At 37.5% G+C, this 20,361-nt stretch overlaps 1 protein-coding gene and 1 pseudogene across 1 annotated transcript in view; one reads left to right on the top strand and one right to left on the bottom strand.

The window, feature by feature from the left end:
- The window catches only part of Atp7a (ATPase copper transporting alpha), a 142,227-nt gene extending 131,147 nt beyond the window's left edge, over positions 1-11,080 (top strand). Inside the window, exons 19-24 of the mRNA XM_077794064.1 lie at positions 1,103-1,249; positions 2,608-2,750; positions 3,963-4,166; positions 4,686-4,803; positions 6,539-6,641; positions 7,020-11,080. Of these exons, the coding sequence (XP_077650190.1) occupies positions 1,103-1,249; positions 2,608-2,750; positions 3,963-4,166; positions 4,686-4,803; positions 6,539-6,641; positions 7,020-7,296 (992 nt within the window). The 3' untranslated portion in view covers positions 7,297-11,080. The remainder of the gene's footprint in view (positions 1-1,102; positions 1,250-2,607; positions 2,751-3,962; positions 4,167-4,685; positions 4,804-6,538; positions 6,642-7,019) is intronic.
- Positions 11,081-18,639: 7,559 nt separating this feature from the next.
- LOC113194503 (aldo-keto reductase family 1 member B10 pseudogene) lies at positions 18,640-19,642 on the bottom strand (annotated as a pseudogene).
- Positions 19,643-20,361: the final 719 nt, after the last annotated feature.

A 20,361-nucleotide genomic window follows, 5' to 3' on the forward strand; every position in this document is an offset into this window, starting at 1 on the left:
AAAAACTTTATTGGAGGGGCTGGGGGTGTAGCTTAGTGGTAGAGCACTTGCCTAGCCCATGTGAAGCACTGGGTTTAATCCTCAGCACTGCATAAAATAAAGGTATTGTATCATCTAGAACTAAAAAAAATCTAAAAAACTTTATTGAAGTGGGTTCATGTAAGAATGGAAGATATGAATTGAGGACAGTCAATAAAGAACCCTTGAGAAATTTTGCTGTGTACACAGGCAGAGAAATATGGTTGCTAAAGCAGTAGGTGATATTGAGAGGGGTTTTTAAAGTTAGGACAATGTGCAGCAGAGATAGAAAAGGAGAGGGGAGAATTGTTGGAGAGATGTTCTGAAATAAGCAAAAGAGGAGGATCTAATGCACAAATGGAGAGGTTGGTCTTAAAATTTGGAACAAAGTCAGTTTATAAGAATAGAAGGGATGGTAAATTATATGGACACAGGAGGTGGAGATCACTAGGCTAGATAATGAGAGCTTGTGGAAGTTGTCTTTCAGTTGCTTCTATTTTCTTTCTGAAGTAGGAGCCAGAGTTGTCATCTAGTATGAGAATGGGAGAGGAGAAGTTGGAGATTTGAAAAGAGAGGAGAAGGTGTAAAATAGTCACCTAGAAGAAATGGAAAATGAATGACCTAAGGAAATATAGATGAACTTCAAGACAGCACTAAGGGCTCACTTAAAGTTAGTGGTCACAAGTTTAAAATGAAACATTAGCATGGTGGCATATTTATGTCCAACATTCAGCTACTGATGCACAATAAATATTTTGAACTTAATTGAATTGCTATGGAAGGTCAAACAGAAAGCTTCACCAAGAAAGTGACATTTGAATTGGCTCTTGAAGAATACAATGAAGTTTACTATTTGGAGTAGAGAGGTAAAAATATTCAGGTTAAGGTAGCAAAATATACAAAGACCCAGAGACATGGAAGAGCAGAATATATTCCCAGAAAATTTGAAAATTGCTATTCCAGGTTGCATTCTACCAAAAATATGCTGTAGTTACTACAAGATTAGACAGGAAGAACTGGCTTCATAGAGTTGCTATAAAGATTACATGAGCTCACCAAATGTTATTTCTGTACTTACTTTCAGATACTTTTAATACTCAGCAGTACAAAGTCCTCATTGGTAACCGGGAATGGATGATTAGAAATGGTCTCATCATTAATAATGATGTAGATGATTCCATGACTGAACATGAAAGAAAAGGTCGGACTGCTGTATTGGTGGCAGTTGACGGTAAGGTTTTCCATGAGTATATTGTGATTCACTGTTGTAATCTCAGTTGTTTCATGTGTGTTTGGGGTATTTTGAGGTCTTTTTGTTTTTGTTACTGGTGATTCAACTCAGGGGTGCTTACTACTGAGCTACATCTGCAGCCCTCATTTTTATTTTGAGAGCAGATCTTGATAAGTTGCTGAGAATCCTCCTAAATTGCTGAGGCTGGCCTCAAACTTGTGATACTCCTGCCTCAGCAACCCAAGTCTCTGGGATTACAAGTGTGAGCCACCATACCCAGTGCTTTCTTGTGTATTTTTGAGAGACTTCTGAACTATGTGGGTTATTCACCAGGCCCCTGGATACAAAGTGAAAACATTAAATAACATGATTTTTACTGAGTAATTAAAATTTCCTGGGCTAGGGCCCAGTACTATAAAAAAGAAGGGAAAAACTCTATAAAAATCCTCTTCATTTGCCTACTTTTATTATTTTATTTCTTAGCTTGTTTTAAATAAATAAAAGCCAATCATGGATTTGTTTAAAAAACCCAAAATATCTGGGGATGTAAGTCAGTGTAGGTAAAAATATAGAACAGCCTCACTGTTGCTGAGGCTGGCTTTGAACTCATAATCCTGACTCAGCCTCCTGAGCCACTGGGATTACAGGCATGCACCACCATGCCTGGCTTACTTTTGTTTTTTAAATAGAATAAAATAAGTATTTTGCAATAATTTTTTTTACCTATGTTAAAATGCCAGTTTTAGCTCCATTCACACACCCCTTTTGCTCTAAAAAGAAAAAAAAAAGTATTAGTTGTCAGTTTCATTTGCTTTTAAATTAGCTAAGAAGTGTTTATAGCTATTGGCAAATAACTATTTAAGGAAAGGAAAAGATTGTTTTAATATCCAGTAAGGTCTCTCTTTTTGTTTTCCTATTACTACCTTTGTTGGTTACCACTACTTTGTGAAGTTTTCATAACCAGAAATGAAAGTTGATTATAGGGTTAGTGGTATAAAGTCTGTATGGGTTCAGAGACGTCTTGAGTTCAGTCAAGCCCTGAACAACTTTACAAAATTTATTTCTTTCTGAAATGTTACATTAAAATATTATTCTACGGCTGGGGATGTGGCTCAAGTGGTAGTGCGCTTGCCTGGCATGCGTGCGGCCCAGGTTCGATCCTCAGCACCACATACAAACAAAGATGTTGTATCCGCCAAAAACTAAAAAATAAATATTGAAATTCTTTCTCTCTCTCTCTCTCTCTCTCTCTCTCTCTCTCTCTCTCTCTCTCTCTCTTTCTCTCTCTCTCTCTCTCAAAAAATATTATTCTACTTTTCACCATATTCCAAACTGTCTTCTGCTGCTTCTATTATTAGATGAGCTGTGTGGCTTGATAGCCATTGCTGATACTGTGAAGCCTGAAGCAGAATTGGCTGTCCATATCCTGAAATCTATGGGCTTAGAAGTAGTTCTGATGACTGGAGACAACAGTAAAACAGCTAGATCTATTGCTTCTCAGGTAACTGGTTTACTTAGTTGTTGGGGTGTGGGCATGTAGTAACTTGTAATTATTCATATATATTTTATTTCCTGCATTCAGATACTAAAAAATTCACATGATCTGTTATTTTCATTATCACCAAATAGATTTAGTTGGTTCCTTAAAGAAGGATTAGCATGCTATGCTAGAAGGATTTTAGCTTTGTGTGTTCCTAGTATAAGTAAAAGGGTATTTGCTTAGCTTGTTGAATGCTTGAGTGACCCTATACACCAGTTTCTGTTGATGCTTCCTTTGAAATGTTGCTCGTATTCTTCATAGTGCTGTCAGCTTAAGCCAGGTTCTCATCATCTCTTGCCTGAAATATGGCAATAACACCAGACAGGTTCCTTTCTGTTCAGTCCCAAACACCACTAATGGAACCATTTCCTAAGGCACCACTTTGACATACCACTTTTCTGCTGACTCCTGTATGTGCCTTACCTCTAACATTTTTCAATCTTTTCTACTTGGGAATACCTTCTCTCCTTTTCTAATAAATAATACAAGGAATATATAAATACATTTTATATAAAATATAGAAGGATGTAAAGAGTTTGTCACCCTTTTCCCATGCTTTGAAATGTTGCTCGTATGTCTAGTTCTACACCTCCGCTTACAAATGCATATATATGTTCATATACAAATGTATAATTCTGGTATTTTGAACATCAAGTGGGATCATTTTATAAGGATTATTCACTAGTTTGGTTTTTAAATATAACTATTCCTTAGAACTTTGTTCATGTCTGAACATATAAAGTTATTTCATTCTTTCTATATTGTTTCATGGAATTCCATGGTATGGATTTATCAAAATTTATTTAACTATTCCCCCAATGATGGACATTAAGGTGAATTTGAAAGTTTTTTTTTGTTTTAACAGGCATTAATAAACATCTTTGTACATGTACAAGTCTGACCAAAATACATCTAGATGTAGAATTGCTGTACCAAATGATGTGTACACTTGGATAAATGTTGCCAATTGCCCCCCCCCAAAAGACAGTGCCAATTACACACTCAACAACAGTATATAAAAATGCTCACTTCCCACATTATCACTGAATATTATCAGTCATTTAAAATGTAGACATCTGGTGTGTAAAAAAAGAGGACTCATTATTACCCAGTTATTCTTTTGGTACTCAGTATTATTTCTTGAAACGAATTGAGTTTATTTTCCTCCTGTAGGTTGGCATTACTAAGGTGTTTGCTGAAGTTCTACCTTCCCACAAAGTTGCTAAAGTGAAGCAACTTCAAGAGGAGGGGAAACGTGTAGCAATGGTAGGAGATGGAATCAATGACTCTCCAGCTCTAGCAATGGCAAATGTTGGAATTGCCATTGGCACAGGCACAGATGTAGCCATTGAAGCAGCTGATGTGGTTTTGATAAGGGTAAGTCCAATGGCCTGACCTCTGAGGAACATGACTACCCTACATGGTCAGTGATAATGTCATAAAATATATTGAACACAGTATTTCTGCCTTAATTCCCATGTTCTTAGTTATTAAGACTATGAGTATTTGAGGCGGGAGTATGGGAAATCTTACCAATTACCTATTGACTTTCTCAATGCAGCAATGTGAGTGAGAATTCTAAGCTTCCAATGTGAAGAATAAGATTTAGGAATATATTTATAATACAGTTATCTTCAGTAAATATTTGTTGAGGTTATTTTAATTATATTTAATTCTTATACCAGCACACAACCCTAAAAGTGTTTTCAGAACCCTGGGAAAATTTTCTGTAAAACATCTTCCAAGTTTGATTCAAGTTTTAGCAGTGTCTGAGATTTGTGGTTAATACACCTATTACTGTAAGGTATACATAGTCGTCAGTATACACAGTGTCAAATATAAAAGTTACTAGTAAAGTTAGTCTCTCACTAACATCATAAATATTTCTGTTCTTAGAATGATCTTTTGGATGTAGTGGCAAGTATTGACTTATCAAGAAAGACAGTCAAGAGGATTCGGATAAATTTTGTCTTTGCTCTAATTTATAATCTGGTTGGAATTCCCATAGCTGCTGGTATGTGACTCTTAACTATTATTGCTTTTTACTAAAGTCATTAGAAACCTATTATATTGGATGATTTAGTATTATTGGTTTTTAGCTTAGTTTTTGTATATAACTTGCTGCCATAGTGAGAAGTAATATTAAAGCCAATGTTTTTTTTTCATTTTTCAGTGGTGTTCTTTGTAGTGTAAGAATGTATGAGCATTCTGACAGGTTTCTTTTCCTCTCAACTTTACATTCTGAAAATTGTCAAATCTGCATTAACATCAAAAAATGATACAATGAAAATCTGTGTACCTTTTACCTAAGCTTAAAAATTGATATTTTGCTGCATAGTGTCATCTCTTTTTCCATATATTCACATACACAGTTATTTATTCATTCATTTATTTTTCTGCCAAAGAGAACAGATTTACTTTTTTTGTAAAGCTTTTTAAAATTTTCTTAGTTATACATGGGCACAATATTGTTATTTTGTTTATTTATCTTTATGTGGTGCTAAGAATCGAACCCAGTGCCTCACATGTGTGAGGCAAGCACTCTGTCACTGAGCCACAACCCCAGCCCAAGAACAGATTTGCTTTTTATTTTTAACAGTGCTGGGAATTGAACTCCAGGGCCTTGAGTATGCTTAGTAGTGCTCTACTGCTGAGCTACACATCCTCGGCCCCTTTTGTTCTTTATTTTGAGACATGGTCTCACTAAATTGCTGAGGCTGGCCATGAACTTGTGATCCTCTTTCCTCAGCCTACTAAGTAGCTGGGATTATAGGTGTGTATCCCCATACCTGGCCATAAATATACTTTAATTTCATTACCCAAACATAGACATTGTTTGCATTTTATATTTCCTTCCAGTCTTTTTTTACTCTGTGTCAGTTTTGGTCTAGTAGTATAGTTGTGATTTGTAGCATACACAGAATTTTCAAAGACATAAAATGACATGAAAACAATTACAAAGCTGTTTATCAACAAGGACATAACAAATGCTAAAGGGTCGAAGAGCAAAAGAACAACCTCAGTCCAGTAAGATTAATTCATGGAGCAAGTGATTTTTTAAAAAACTATACAAATAATATATGATCACTGTAGAACCAGCAGAAAAATCCAGATAAGCACATAAAAATTTAAAGTATAGTAAGTCTATATTTATCTCCATTATATGAGCAAATAGTAAAATGTCTGTCAAACCAAGTGTGGATGAGTTTATAGAACATGAACTCCCATACACTGTTGGAATTGTGAATTGGTCCAGCTCCTTTGGAGAACCAAGGATTATCTACCTAAAGCTGGATCATGTTATCATGACCCAGCAATTTTACCCCTAGGATGTACCATAGAGAAAGTCTCAAACATGGATACAAGGAGACATACAGGAATGTTCACAGCAATTTTAATGAAAAATTGGAAAACAAAGAAAAAAAGAAAAATTGACAACGTAAATCCTTACCACAAATAAGATAAAATGCTAAAGAAATATCAAAGAAATCATTTGTGTGTGTGTGTGTGTGTGTGTGTGTGTGTGTGTGTGAGAGAGAAAAACGCATTGATGGGGGCTGGGGTTGTGGCTCAGTGGTAGAGCAATTGCCTAGTATCGGTGAGGTACCACATTAAACAAATAAACAAACAAATAAAATCGTATTGTGTCCATCTCAACTAAAAATAAATAAATAAATAAAATGTTAAAAAAAAAAGCACATTGATGATCTGTTTAGTACTGCCTACTGTAATCCAAACTCATTTTCTAGGGGTTTTTATGCCTGTTGGTTTGGTTTTGCAACCCTGGATGGGATCTGCAGCAATGGCTGCTTCATCTGTTTCTGTGGTACTTTCTTCTCTCTTTCTTAAACTGTAAGTATAATGGTTTGCTCATTCTTTTTTTTCTTTTACAAACCTTTTATCATCCATAGTCAGTCTTGACCATGGATCAATAATAAACTCAAGCCATTCTTAATAATAATTATTATGCAATAATAATTAATAATAATTAGCTATGTAATTGTCACTTCATGTAGTTTATGCATAGTAACCAGTAGCACTGAGATAACATCTAGTCTGGCTAAAATCTGGTTCTGAGAATGGAATTTCTGATCATTTCAAGCTACCTTCCTAGCAGTGATAACCTTTGTACATTTCATACCAGTTACATCTTCTTTCATTTGTTCATGTAACAAGCACCTTATTCATCACTTGGTTATTTTAAACTTGTATCCTTTTCCATGTGTCCAGTTATAGGAAACCAACTTATGAGAACTATGAACTGCGTTCTCGGAGCCAGATAGGACAGAAGAGTTCTTCAGAAATCAGCATTCATGTTGGAATAGATGACACTTCAAGAAATTCTCCTAAACTGGGTTTGCTGGACCGGATTGTTAATTACAGCAGAGCCTCCATAAACTCACTACTGTCTGATAGACGTTCCCTAAACAGTGTTGTTACTAGTGAACCTGACAAGCACTCACTCCTGGTGGCAGACTTCAGGGAAGATGAAGACACCACATTGTAAAGGCAACAGAGAGCACTGCTATTTGAAATTGTTATGCACTGATACAGCATTCATGCTATTACTTTCGCTTTTCAAAATATTGTGGAAAGATTTTTTGTTGGTCTCATGCTCTTCTTACATGAGGGATTCAATTTGAGTTGCATGTTTCAGGGCATGGGCTCTGAACCTAGCTTTATTTCAAATTAATTTGCAGCATTTTTTGCTTTATCCAGTGATAGATATGGAAGAGCAGTGAGGTTTACAACAAACCCTACAAGTAGAGGTTGCTGAATTGCTGCTAAAATGATAGAATATTTTTTTTTGACCAAAATAGGGGGGGGTGGGCAAGAAAAGGATAATTAAAAATTTGAAGATTTGAGAGCATGATTTTAAGGATATTTTTGAGTCTGTAATGCTGCCCTACTGGGGCGCAATGACTCTCAAAGCACTAATTTTAGAAGGGAAACAGTTGAAACTGTTTAAAAATAGATGTGCCTTATTTATTATAGTTTTCTTTCCCCCTTATCTCCCTGCATCCTTGTCTTTGCAGTTGCTTTCTTGGATTCTCCAAGATGTCTTCTTTCGTTATCTTCCTTTAAGTTAGCCAAATTTTGGTGGTTGTTTCATTGATAAAAATAACTGACAATTTTTCCAATACCTTGTTCCTTTTTAAAAGTTTTTGTAGCTAAAAAGACCTTAAGGGTCTGTAGGAATCCCTGCCTCCCATCTTTCCATTGTTGTAAGAAATGTTGCCTTCTCCCTTCAATCTCCCTAGCTTTGTGCTAGCTTTCAATTCACTCCTGCTGAGCTTAGCTCCAAGTTGTTCATTTCAGAAAATTAACATTTTGAGCCTCTTTCATTCAAAAGATTTTCAAAGATTAACACTACTATATTTAATATATACAATTTCTTGGCTGATATATGTAATTTAATAGATTTTAATTATCTTTTATTGTTTCATACAGGCTGTCAAGATGACTTTAAAGTAATGCTATTACAAAAAGCTGATTGTACCAAAAACTACAGTAAATTTGTAATATAGAAATTAGAATTTTCCTAGGCTGTAATATCTTTTAGCCAAATATATACTTTTATCTTATTTAAAACATTTGCACTTACTATGCGTGGTGGCACACGCCTGTAATCCCAGTGACTGGGGAGGCTGAGACAGGAAGATTGCAAGTCTGAGGCCAGCCTGAGCAACTTAATGAGAACCTGCCTCAAAATAAAAAATAAAAATAAAAAGGGCTGGAGTTGTAGCTCAATGATAAAGCACCCTGGGTTTAATCTCTGGTGCCATAAAAACAAACAACAGCAAAACATTTGCACTTATATAGTTAGTGTTCTTGGTAAATTTAGGAAATTGTTCCTATTGTCACATGGAAATTCCAGAGTGAGCACCCAGGAGCTAATATACTAGTCAGAGATATGGTACTTACGTGACCATTTAAATTTCCTTGTTAATTGCAAGGTGGATTTCAGATGCAGAATATGTAAATGAAGGTGATTCATAGTAAATTCTCAACATTTTGTTCCCTTTGCCAGAATAACACCCAACACATAGGATTTGTGCTCAGTAAATGTTAGGGTTTTTTTTCTTCCCTTGAGGTCAGTACTAAATATGAAAAATCATTTTTATACATGAGAGTCTAAAATCAGGTAGGAGACAAGGTTCTTCCTCTTCTACCCCTTTTCTCTTTTATCCTCTCTCTCTCTCTCTCTCTCTCTCTCTCTCTCTCTCTCTCTCTCTCTCTCTCACACACACACACACACACACACACACACACACACAGTTTACAACATTATTTCATGCTGTCTTTTCACATTTGGAAAAGATGTAATTTCTATACCCGTCTTAAAGATAGAACAGAAACTTTTGATTAAGGTGCTATTAATCTAGAAAGGCAACCCATTTTAATAAAGTATGAATCAGTTTGTATGTTTAGGCTCTTTTTTTAGACCAATCTTATGCCATCTTCCATGTTTACAGTTTGAGTTTGAATATTCATTTCTATAATTCCAGTGGAACATCATAACATGACTCATTTCTTCTATAAGAAACAGTTGGTATTACAAATGTATAATAGATTTTTCTTACTCTGGAGCCAAATTGAAAAAAGAAGCCCTCCCCCCACACACAGTTGAACATAGGCAGTTAGTACTTTCATTGTGTGTGTGTGTCAATCTCTTGGCCCTATATGCAGGTCATAGGATGTGAAAGGCAATAACTTATGGTCTGGAAGTAATCAGGATATAATTTCAATTCTTACTACAAGAACAGAAAACATGCTGTTTAGGAAGAGTCCTGTTTTAGATATCTGTAGCCACACTTGAATTCTCTGCCACAAGTCTCTTAAAATCTTAAACTATTAGCTACAGAAGGATGCTATATTCACAGGCGAGAGAAGCAATTTATGGAGGGGATCAAAATCATTGCTTTCAGTTAGTAACTAAGTAACTAGTTACTAGTGAGAAATTTTATAAGTGTGTGTATCTACGTATTTATTCACATACATATGCAAATTTATATGTACATGCACATATACATCCACCTATATTATCATCCAGAAGGAAAATGGATTTATATTTGAATTCGACATTTGAATATTTTGAAGTTCTTTATTTGTATTTTCTTTATCACTCTTCTGTATTCACTCAGCAACCATGCCCTCAGTCTGAAGATAACAAGAACACTCTGATATCTAGTGCTGGTGCAGACTCAGCTATGGGACACCTTAACATAAATATCCAAAGATGCCTTTTGAATTTCAAAGATTAAAACCCAACTAGAGTATTTAGTGTTGGAGTTTTAAAAAGTATGGTTGTTAGTTGTGAAAATAGAAATGTTATTTTTTCCTAGTTTAGTATCAACATTTTAGAATGTTAAATCTGATGCTTTGTGAACAAATAATTTTATATTGTGCTTTAATTTTTTAAAAATTATACTTTATTCAGATATACAGAATGCTTAAAATAGTACTGTAGACAAGATGTTTCCAAAAATTTAAGCGTGAATATATTTTCTGTACACAGCTTCAAATCAAAATGTGTGTAAGATGATTTTCTTTCCATGATTGTGAATCCTGCTTTAAAATGAGTTTTCTGGATATTTATTTTACTTTATTTTGTTATTTTCTTTGGGTGAGGCATCTGGTTACTGGTTATTTTTAAAAGAATAAAAACATTCCTGTTATTACTCCCTTTGGGGCATTTTTTTTGTTTGTTTTCTTTCCTATATTTTTTAAAAAAGTATTATTTTACCAAATATTTTAAAAAATATGCTGGGTGCAGTGATGCATGCCTGTAATCCCAGTGGCTAGGGAGGCTGAGACAGGACAATTGCAAGTTCAAAGCCAGCTCAGCAACAGCAAGGCACTAAGCAACTCAGTGAGATCCTGTTTCTAAATAAAATGCAAAATAGGGCTGGGGATGTGGCTCAGTGGTTGAGTGCCCCTGAGTTCAAATCCCAGTACCCTCACCCCACAAAATACGGATTCATGCCTATTTTACACTGTCTTCAGGCCTTCAATCTGGTATGAGCAATTAGATAAAGCACAAAGCATGAATTCTTGTTCTTCAGTCAAAAGAGCTTCTTTAGTGACATTGATCATAAATTCCTTTTGTAGCCAAAACCAGGCGTCTCAACCTTATGTTTTTAGTTAAAGAAATGTTTTGCTAAATATTGTTAAACATTGTTTGATACCCAAAACAGCAGTGGACGATGTTGTGCAATATTCATCTACTGTAGTCAAGATAGTATTTTGTTTTTCCATAAGCATGTAGTTGATCTTGTTTCTGCCAAGGATGTGCCTTCAACTTTATAATTATAGTGTTGTAAAATGTATTTTTGTCAGTCTCTCTTTTGTTAAATCATCCAACTCTCTCTACCAGCAGTTCCAAATTACTCTTGTGTTTTTGTGTTTGTTTGTCTGCCCCCCCCCCCAACTGTTAATCTACAATGTGGCAGGATTGGAGACAGCACTACACATTTGGTAAGAGTGGGAGAGAGGAAATCTATTTTCTTTCAGATTCCACTCAACCTACCATATCATTTAGTGAGGATGAGAAACAAAGAATTGAATCATTATTCTCCTGGTTTTAGTAGTCTCTAATACAGTCTCTATAATAGAGTAGCTACCCCAAATGAGCTAAACAGACAAAAGAGCTTTTCTTGCTTTTGGGGCACCTTATACAGTGTGTTTGAAGATCCTACCCAAGATACAGTCCCATACCAAACACTCCTTTGAGTTAAGGGTTTCAAATTTATCTGAGAAATTAATTTCCATTTCTCACCAAATCTGTGGGATTATTCAAGGTGATGAGATAGGACAAAGGTCTCCTTTTTTGTTGGTTTCCTGAACTAATCTTAGAGAAGGGTGTATAGTGATTGCAGTATCGCAGCTGGTAAGGTTTCAAAACTTTCCAGATCCACAAAACCTTCCTATTGAGGAATGCTTGCTAGGTGAAGGCATTGAAGACCCTGCTAGAATTCAAACAGAGATGAAAGAAATGGAGCTGTGTCTTTCACAGATTTGCCAGGGCCTAACAGCCCTACTTGCTAAATGGCTTTATCTTCACAGGTGTGTCCAACTATTCATGGGAATAAATTGCAATTGAGATATGAAAGCCTATTTATTAATTTATTTATTTAGTACTGGAGATTGAATCCAGAGCTGCTCTACCACTGAGCTATATCCACAACTTCTTTTAAAATTTCTTATTTAGAGACAGGGTCTTTCTAAGTTGCTGAGGCTGACCTTGAACTTTTCATTATCCTGCCTCAGCCTCCTGAGAGTCTGGGATTACAGGCATGCTCCACTGCATACAACTCAAAGGCAAATCTGTTTAAGACAAGGTTTGAATAAACTTGCTTGTATATAATGCCACACAGTTTAAGAAATCTGAAAACTGTCCCAGCAACTTGGGAGGCTGAGGCAGGATGATCCCAATTTCAAGGCCAGCCTCAGCAATTTAGGGACACCCTGTATCAATTTTTTTTAAAAAATAAAAAGAGCTGGGGGTGAAGTCTCAGTGGTAGAGCACTGGTTTCAATTCCCAGTACTTGCCCCAAATCCTGAAAACTTGGAAAAGTTTGAATTATGCTGAGTAGTCTTTGGCATAGTGTACCTATTGCCCTCAAGTGACCCTAAGCTTTTCACAGTCAGCACCCTGTCTGCCCCGCAAGATGTCTGTAAACTGGAATGCTACTGAGACTTCAGAATTCCTTGCTTCTCCTCACCTAGTCAAAATTCCATTTCTTTATTGCAGTTATTATCACCAAGTATAGAAAAACTGAGATTAATGCAATCCACCCTAAGGTGCCAAAGACCTTTAGTGCTTGCCAGAGTTATTTTCAATAATCTGAAAAGAGTGATTTTCAATCCAAATGACTATAACTACTAAAATGAAAAATATCAGGCCATGTAAAAGAGGTCATTTGGGGGTAAGTAGACCTAGGATCAGCTCTCCTAGGCTGTTCTTGGTTTTGGTAGCTTTTAACTTTACACTCTTTCGTCTAAGATTTCTTTTAAACTCCTACATCCCCATAATGATGGAAAGATCACTGATTTTGGAGACTGTTAGACCTAGTTGCAAAATAAAAATTCTGCTACTTACCAACTGGGTGGGTGACTATTATTGCATATAAAGTGAAAACAAACTTAGGTTATTAAAACAAAGTTATCTTACAATTTGTAAGTCAGAATCTGTGATGGATCACAGGGCAAAAATCAAGATGTCACCAGGGCTGCATTCCTTTGAGAGGCTGTAGGGGAGATTTTAGTCCTTGTCTTTCTCCACTTCCAAAGGCTGTCTGCATTCTTTGACTCTTGGCCCCTTCATCATGTTACTCCAGCCTCTCATTTCCATTGTCACACTCTCTTACCTTTGGCTGCCTGCCTCCTTCTTATAATGATTGATTATATCAGGTCTGTTAAGATAATCCAGGGTAATTTCCCCATGTTCATACTTAATCAGTTGCAAAGTCTTTTTTGCATGAAAGGTAACGTAGTCACAGCTTCTAGGGATTAAGTCATGGGCATTATTCTGCCTACAGTAGTGAACATGGACAAGTTAACTTGACCTGACTGAAATTCAGTTTCTTCAAGGGCAAAATGAAGACAATAATACCTACCTTACTGAATTGTGAGGCTTAACAATAATGAGGGAGATGTTCCCAAAATACCAAAGACACAGTGGTAAATGGTTATTGTTTTTTTGGCCTGGGCATAGGGAAAGACAAACTATCCATGGTCACTTGGTTGTGTAGGCCAGTTATTAGTCTGCAGCTGTCTTAATTGCCAATTTCATATTTTGAAGAGAGCTGTTTTTGCCTTTATGAGGTCCCCAAGTGGCATGATTTGAGGAGTACCAAAACAGCAGCCTACTGGTCTCAAATGCTCCCAACATTAAGAATATCTCTTTGTGTCCTTAAATTTGGCACTGATAGCCTTTCCTTTTCCTCTGTAATTGTCGCTGTTCATGTTTGCACCAGTTCAACTAATATACTCCTGTTTTGAGGCATAGCCAAGAACAAGTCAAGCCAAGAGTCTGTTCTTATATTTAAGATCTTAGGGCAAAGGGCTTGCTTTAAATAGTCACAATGAACCTTCTCCCTCTACTCAAGTTATTATTATTATTATTATTATTTTATTATTATTTAGTGACACCAGTGATTGAACCCACAGGCACTCTACCATTATGCAACATCCCCAGCAGCTTTCTGTTTTTGTTTTGGTTTGTTTAGGTTTCTTTTTTTTTGAGTCAGGGTCTCACTAAGTTGCCCAGGCTGGCCTTGAACTTGTTATCCTTCTGTCTTATCCTCTGGCATGAGATTACAGGTGTGCACCACTGTACCAAGCAAAATAAATTATTCTTTGCTTTATTAAGTGGAACCACTGGCAGTAACTATTTTCCCAGCAGATCACATTTTGGTTTTATTGTATGAGATCATGCTGGGTAATGCCTTGGCATGTTTGCTACTCCCAGGGTGGTCTCCAGGCCACCAAGCATTGGTATCACCTGGGAGTTTGTGAGAAGTGTAAATTCTCCGGCTATACCCCAGACCAAATAAACAATCAAGACTTTAACACATGAACCTCTGAGGAACATTTCAGATGCTAACTATAGCAACTAATGGCAGGGGTGGGGGATGAGCAGAGAGAAGAATGTAGGGAATACTGGGGAGGAGACTGCAGTTTAAAATAAAGGGCTCAGAGAAAGTTTCACTTTAAGGCAGACATTTCAGAGTGTACTTGAAGGAACTGGGAGAGCTTGCCATAGAGAAGCATGAGAGAAGAGCAGTATAGGCAGAGTATACAGTATGAAACATACTTACACTAACAAATTATCTCTTGTTTCTCAGAAATTCAAATTTAACTGGGTTCCCTGTATTTTATCTGGCAGCTCTAGTTAGAATGCTACAGCAGTAATCCAGGTGAGTGCCCCAAATTAGGATGGTAGCAGTGGGGGTTGTTATATTTTGAATGTAGAGGCAACTGGAGCTCCTGGTCTTTGATGGTTTGATTATAAGGTAAGACAGAAAGAGAGGAGCCAAGAATAAGTCCAGATTTTTTGGTAGAACATTGAGAAAACTAGGACCTGCAATCCCAGCTACTCGGGAGGCCCAGGCAAGAGGATCATAAGTTCCAGGCCAATTTAGTGAGATTCTGTCAAAAATAAAAAGGGCTTGGGATGTAGCTCAGTGGTATGGTATCCCTGGACTCAATCCCCAGTACTGCCCCCATCCCAAATAATAAGTCTGGGGTTGTCATTTACTAAAATGGAGAAAACTATAGGAATGGTTTGGTTTGGAGGCAGAAAAGGGTGAAAGGTCAAATGTTCACTCTCAGACACAATTCTGATATATCTATTAAGTATCCTAGAGGAGATACCAAATTGGCAGATGGATATAAGAAATTCAAATTCATGGAAAATAGGCTGAAATTATAAATTTAGTGTTTCAAAAATGCATTTTTTCAGTTTAAATGGGCAAGGTTTTATTTCCCATATCTGCAACACTTTCTGACATCTCTTGTTCTCACAATAATCCATGTAATCTGCAGTTTATAGCTAAAGGAAACCAAATTTCCTGGTTCATAAAAGACCCAATGGCTTGATATTGTGCCAACTTTGGTAAACTGAAACAATAGTTCACAGAATTCGCTTCCCTGTATGGGTTGCTTTATTATTAGCTGAAAATTAATTTCTCATGAAATTTGGAAGGCATAAGTGAAGCACCAGTCACACATTGATTTAACTCTTGAATAGCCAGTGCAGCGCTCTGGGCACTGTGGTGGCTTGTTCATATTGTTGTTGATCTCCTGGCTCACTTTGTGGGTGTGGAACAACACCTACACCTGCAACTCCCTAGCTACCACTGCACCTCTGCTTTCAGCTTCTCTAAGGCCAGGACAAGGAACAAGTGCAATTTTCCCAGTGGTCACCCACAGCATTGAGGTTGGAGATGTGAGAGATAAGAGTTCTGTTTTTTTCTCCTGTGTTCTAGTTGTCCTCATAGATTTCAATTCATCCTCATAGATTCGAGCTTGTCCTTGCTCTCATTAACAACCAGCTTTTCTCCTTGACTGCCATTCTGGCCAACTTACAGCCACTGCAGATTGAACACTAGATTCAGAGATGGCAACCTGCACCATGTGCCTCACCAACTTCCACAGTTGGGTAATGTCTGACTCCTACAATGAGTCCCTTATATCCTTTATTCCTTATTGCTCAAAGCAGTTTTGATTCTCTGATTGAACTTTAATGGACATAGGTGGAGAGAAATCAAGGTAGTAGGAAGACAAGTGATGTAAGGTGACTCATTGAGTAAAACCCATAACAGGTTGGCCCTGTCCAGAGTGTTTCTACTGGACTAGGTAAAATATCGCAATGTGGTGACTAGAAATAACAATAATGGGCTGGGCATGGTGGCACATGTCTGTAATTCCAGTGGCTAGGGAAGCTGAGACAAGGAGGATCATGAGTCCAAAGCCAGCCTCAGCAATTTAGTGAGGCCCTGAGCAACTTAACGAGATCCTTTCTCAAAAAATAAAAAGGGATAGAGATGGAGATGTGGTTCAGTGCTTAAGTGCCACTGAGTTCAATCCCCAGTACAAAAAATAACAAAAGAAATAACAATAAATGCTAGAGGAGGCCACTGGTCACCCTGATTACAAATGGCCAAAGGCCCATTGCATTCTCAAGCAGCTCTAGAGACCCTGTGAGTAGTCATATCTCTCTTTAACACCCTGGGCTTGAGGACTGTAGTTTTTTGGCTGTCATCAAAGTTTGTGAAAGATAGTATGGGAGAAGAAGGTAATTTCTGGGAAAGACAGAATCCAGGGGTCATTCTATTTAAGCTGCTGTTGGAAGAATTTCATATTTGGATATGACATTTAAATAAGTGTCCAGTGATTTTTAAAAAGATTTTTGGTTGTAGATGGTCCTTTATTTTTTATTTATTCATTTATATGTGGTGCTGAGAATCTAACCCAGAGCCTCACATATGATAGGCAAGTGCTCTACCATTGAGCTACAACCCCAGCCCAATTTTTATTGTTTTTCTTTTTTCAAAATTAAGCCACCTGTGTAATTCTCCACTTACTGGGTAACATTGTGGCATGTTTCCTTTCAGTTTTTTTCCTTTGCATATATTTATTTGTGCTCAACAGAAGTGATTTTTAATCTGTGACTGATTAGGAACATGTAAATGAGCAGTGACTAATTTTTAACTCTGAAAACAGTAACCTACGAAGAGAACTTTACCCTCTGAAATTCATTGGCTTAACTGTAGCTCTTTATATGAAAAAATAATTCTCAGGGCTGGGAGTGTAGCTCAGAGGTAGAGCAGGCACTTAGCATGGTAAGGCCTTGGATTCCATCCCCAACATTGCAAAACCAAACCTCTGGGCACAAAATCATTTTAAAAGGAATTCAACTTTTAGAGACAAAGCCAAAGAACTTCTGTAAGGAAACAAATTGGCTAGCATCCAACAAGCTATGTAGAAGCAGATTAAAATTCAGTGTTCCTCTTCTGTGCCTAGTGGTTGAGATGAGTGTTGAGACATCATAGAACCTTCCATTGACCTCTTTTTGGAAAGAAAGGGATCTTTGCTCCAGTCATAGGCTTGTACCTTTCATCTGCACAATATTTGGTTAATAAATGTAATGAGGGGGCTGGGGATATGGCTCAAGCAGTAGCGCGCTCCCCTGGCATGCGTGTAGCCCGGGTTCGATCCTCAGCACCACATACAAACAAAGATGTTGTGCCCGCCGAAAACCAAAAAATAAATATTAAAAAATTCTCTCTCTCTCTCTCTCTCTCTCTCTCTCTCTCTCTCTCTCTCTCTCTCTTTAATGAGTAGATGGTTTCCTCCCTCCCTCCTTTCTTTCTTTCTTTCTTTCTTTCTTTCTTTCTTTCTTTCTTTCTTTCTTTCTTTCTTTCTTTCTTGTATTGGGAATTTAACCCAGAGGTGCTTTACCACTGACCTATGTTCCCAGCTCTTTTTATTTTGAGACAGTGTCACTAAATTGCTGAAGGTGGCCTCAAACTTGCAATCCTCCTACTTCAGCTTCCTGAAGTAGGATTACAATTACTGGGATTACAATTGTGCATCATTATACCTGGCTCTTTTGTGAGTCTTGACTTTGTTAAGTAGAATTTGATCTCTTAACCAAGAGAGTAATTTCTCCAAGAATATTTGAAAACTGCTTTTTCTGTGTATGTTACTGGGGATTGAACCCAGGAATGTTCTACTACTGAGTTACATTTCCAGCCCTTTTTGATTTTTTTTTTAATTAGAGACAAAGTCTCACTAAATTGCTTAGGGCCTCACTACGTTGCTGAAGTTGGTTTTGAACTTGCAATCTTCCTGCCTCAGCCTCCCAAGTCACTGGGATTATAGTTGTGCACTACTATATCTGGCTGAAAACTTTTTTTTTAATTCTCCCCACATGCCAGGTCTTTTTTAAAAACTTTCATTATTTTTTTATTCTTTTTATTTTTGCATCCTCAATGGAAACAGAGACGCTGTTGTTTAACAAACATTTGTTCAGATCAAATAAGTGGAAGAAATAGTCATTTGCTCATCTGAGTCATACTTCCCTGTGACAAGTCTTTTCCTGGTTCAACATATGGATCTAAATAAAATCTTGCTTAAGGGGAGGGAGGAGGAGGAGGAGAAGGAAAGAAGGTTCTGAGAAGGAGATTGAGCAACTAATGTTGTGCGCATGGACGATTAGAACATTAAAAATCCCATTTTCTACAATTATAATGCACTAATAAATTTTTAAAAAAGTTTTTGCCTAGATTCTGACAAGATCAGGCACAATATGATTTCATATAAATTTGGCTAAAATGGGCCTCAGGGAGTGAAAATTCCACTTCAGTGAAGAGAAAGAATCCACCAGGTGTCTCATCAGGAGATTCAGCTTCAGTAATCGGCATTGTAGGGGTATTCCGGCAAATGAGCCTGGTCAGCCAGGACACAGATCCTCCAGTTGCTGTTGAAGCTGAGTAAGGTCACCATCTCCTCATCACTCAATTTGAAGTCAAATCTGAAAGTTCTCGACAATATGTTCTGGTGTCACAGTCTTGGGGATCACCACCGCATTCCTCTGGATATGGAACTGAATCAGAACCTGGGCTGGGATTTTTTGTGCCTTGCAGCAATCTCCTTGATCTTAGGGTCCTCCAGTAGTGAAAGGTCTTCTGGTTTGGTGCAAGGTCTATCTGGAGAACTTAGGGGGCTGTGAACTGTGACAGTGATGCCCTTAGAGTGGCAGTATTAGATCAGTTTCTCCTGGGTGAGGTATGGGTGACACTCAACCTGATTAGTAACTGGTTTATATTTGAGTCCAGGCTTATTCAAGAGCTTTTCAATTTGGAAGTGGTTGAAGTTGAGGATGCCAAGAGCTTTCACCAACCCCTCATCCACCAGCTCCTCCATGACCTCCCAGGCATCCAAGAATGTTACTTTTCTGATGAGGTTGTTGCCTTTATCATCTTTGGGGAATAAGTCCTTCCCAGCCTGAAATTCCTGGGGCCAATGAATAAGACAGACATCCAGATAGTCCAGTTTCAGATCCTTGAGGGTCTTCCGACAGGCTTCCTTCACAAGCTTCCTCTCAAAGAAGGTGCACCACAACTTGCTCACAATAAAGAGGTCCTTCCGCTTTACCACCTTCTCTTGGATGGCTTCTCCCATCTCATTCTCATTCAGATAGACATAGGCACAGTCTATGTGGTGATATCCTGCATCAATGGCCACCTTCACGGCTTCTTTGACTTTGTTGGGGGAGACTTCCAGGTGCCCAGACCCAACATGGGCATCTTGGCTTTGGTGCTGAGCTCCACAAAGGTGGCCATGGTTGGTGCAGAAATAGCTTTGAGAGAGCAAATAGATGTCTGGTGTGATGCCAGGTCATTTTTATGCAGAACTTGTCCTATTCTCCCAAGTGTTTATCATGTGATATGACTGCCATACTCTTTAACATCTTGCCTGATTTCCTGAAAAGCCCATGTTGGTAAAGTCTGTCTTAAAATGTGGCCCTCAAAATTATTGAGATAGGATAAGGATTGATACAAAGGAGGCAGGGAAGGAAAAAGGGACTGTAACTTTAAATCTAAAAATCCCATGAATTCACTTTCAACCTCCAGGCCTGTTTTCCTCCAGGCCTGAATCCACTGAAGATCTAATAAATCTGAAGAGTACTGTAAATCCTCCCAACAACTTGAGAGTCTGAGGCAGGAGAACTGCAAGTTCAAGGCCGTCCTGGGCAACTTAATGAGAACTTGTCTCAAATAGAATGAAACTGGTTGTGGGGTTCACTGGTAGAGTGCCCCCAGATTCAATCAGAGTACTGGGGGCACAAAAGAGACTGTAAGTCCAGATAACTAGTGTCTTTATACCTTGTGAGTTTATAAAATGTTTTTTTTTAGATTGATTAAACAAAACCTAGAGAGAGAAGTAATGGTTAAAACTTATAATATGGGCACAGTCTAAACACTATTAACTAGACAACATCAACCTGAAGATTCTAGGAACCAGAACACTGAGACCTGCTATGTGCTTCGTGATCAAAAGT

Source organism: Urocitellus parryii, chromosome X, assembly GCF_045843805.1.
Source record: "Urocitellus parryii isolate mUroPar1 chromosome X, mUroPar1.hap1, whole genome shotgun sequence".
NCBI classification, from domain to species: Eukaryota; Metazoa; Chordata; class Mammalia; order Rodentia; family Sciuridae; genus Urocitellus; species Urocitellus parryii.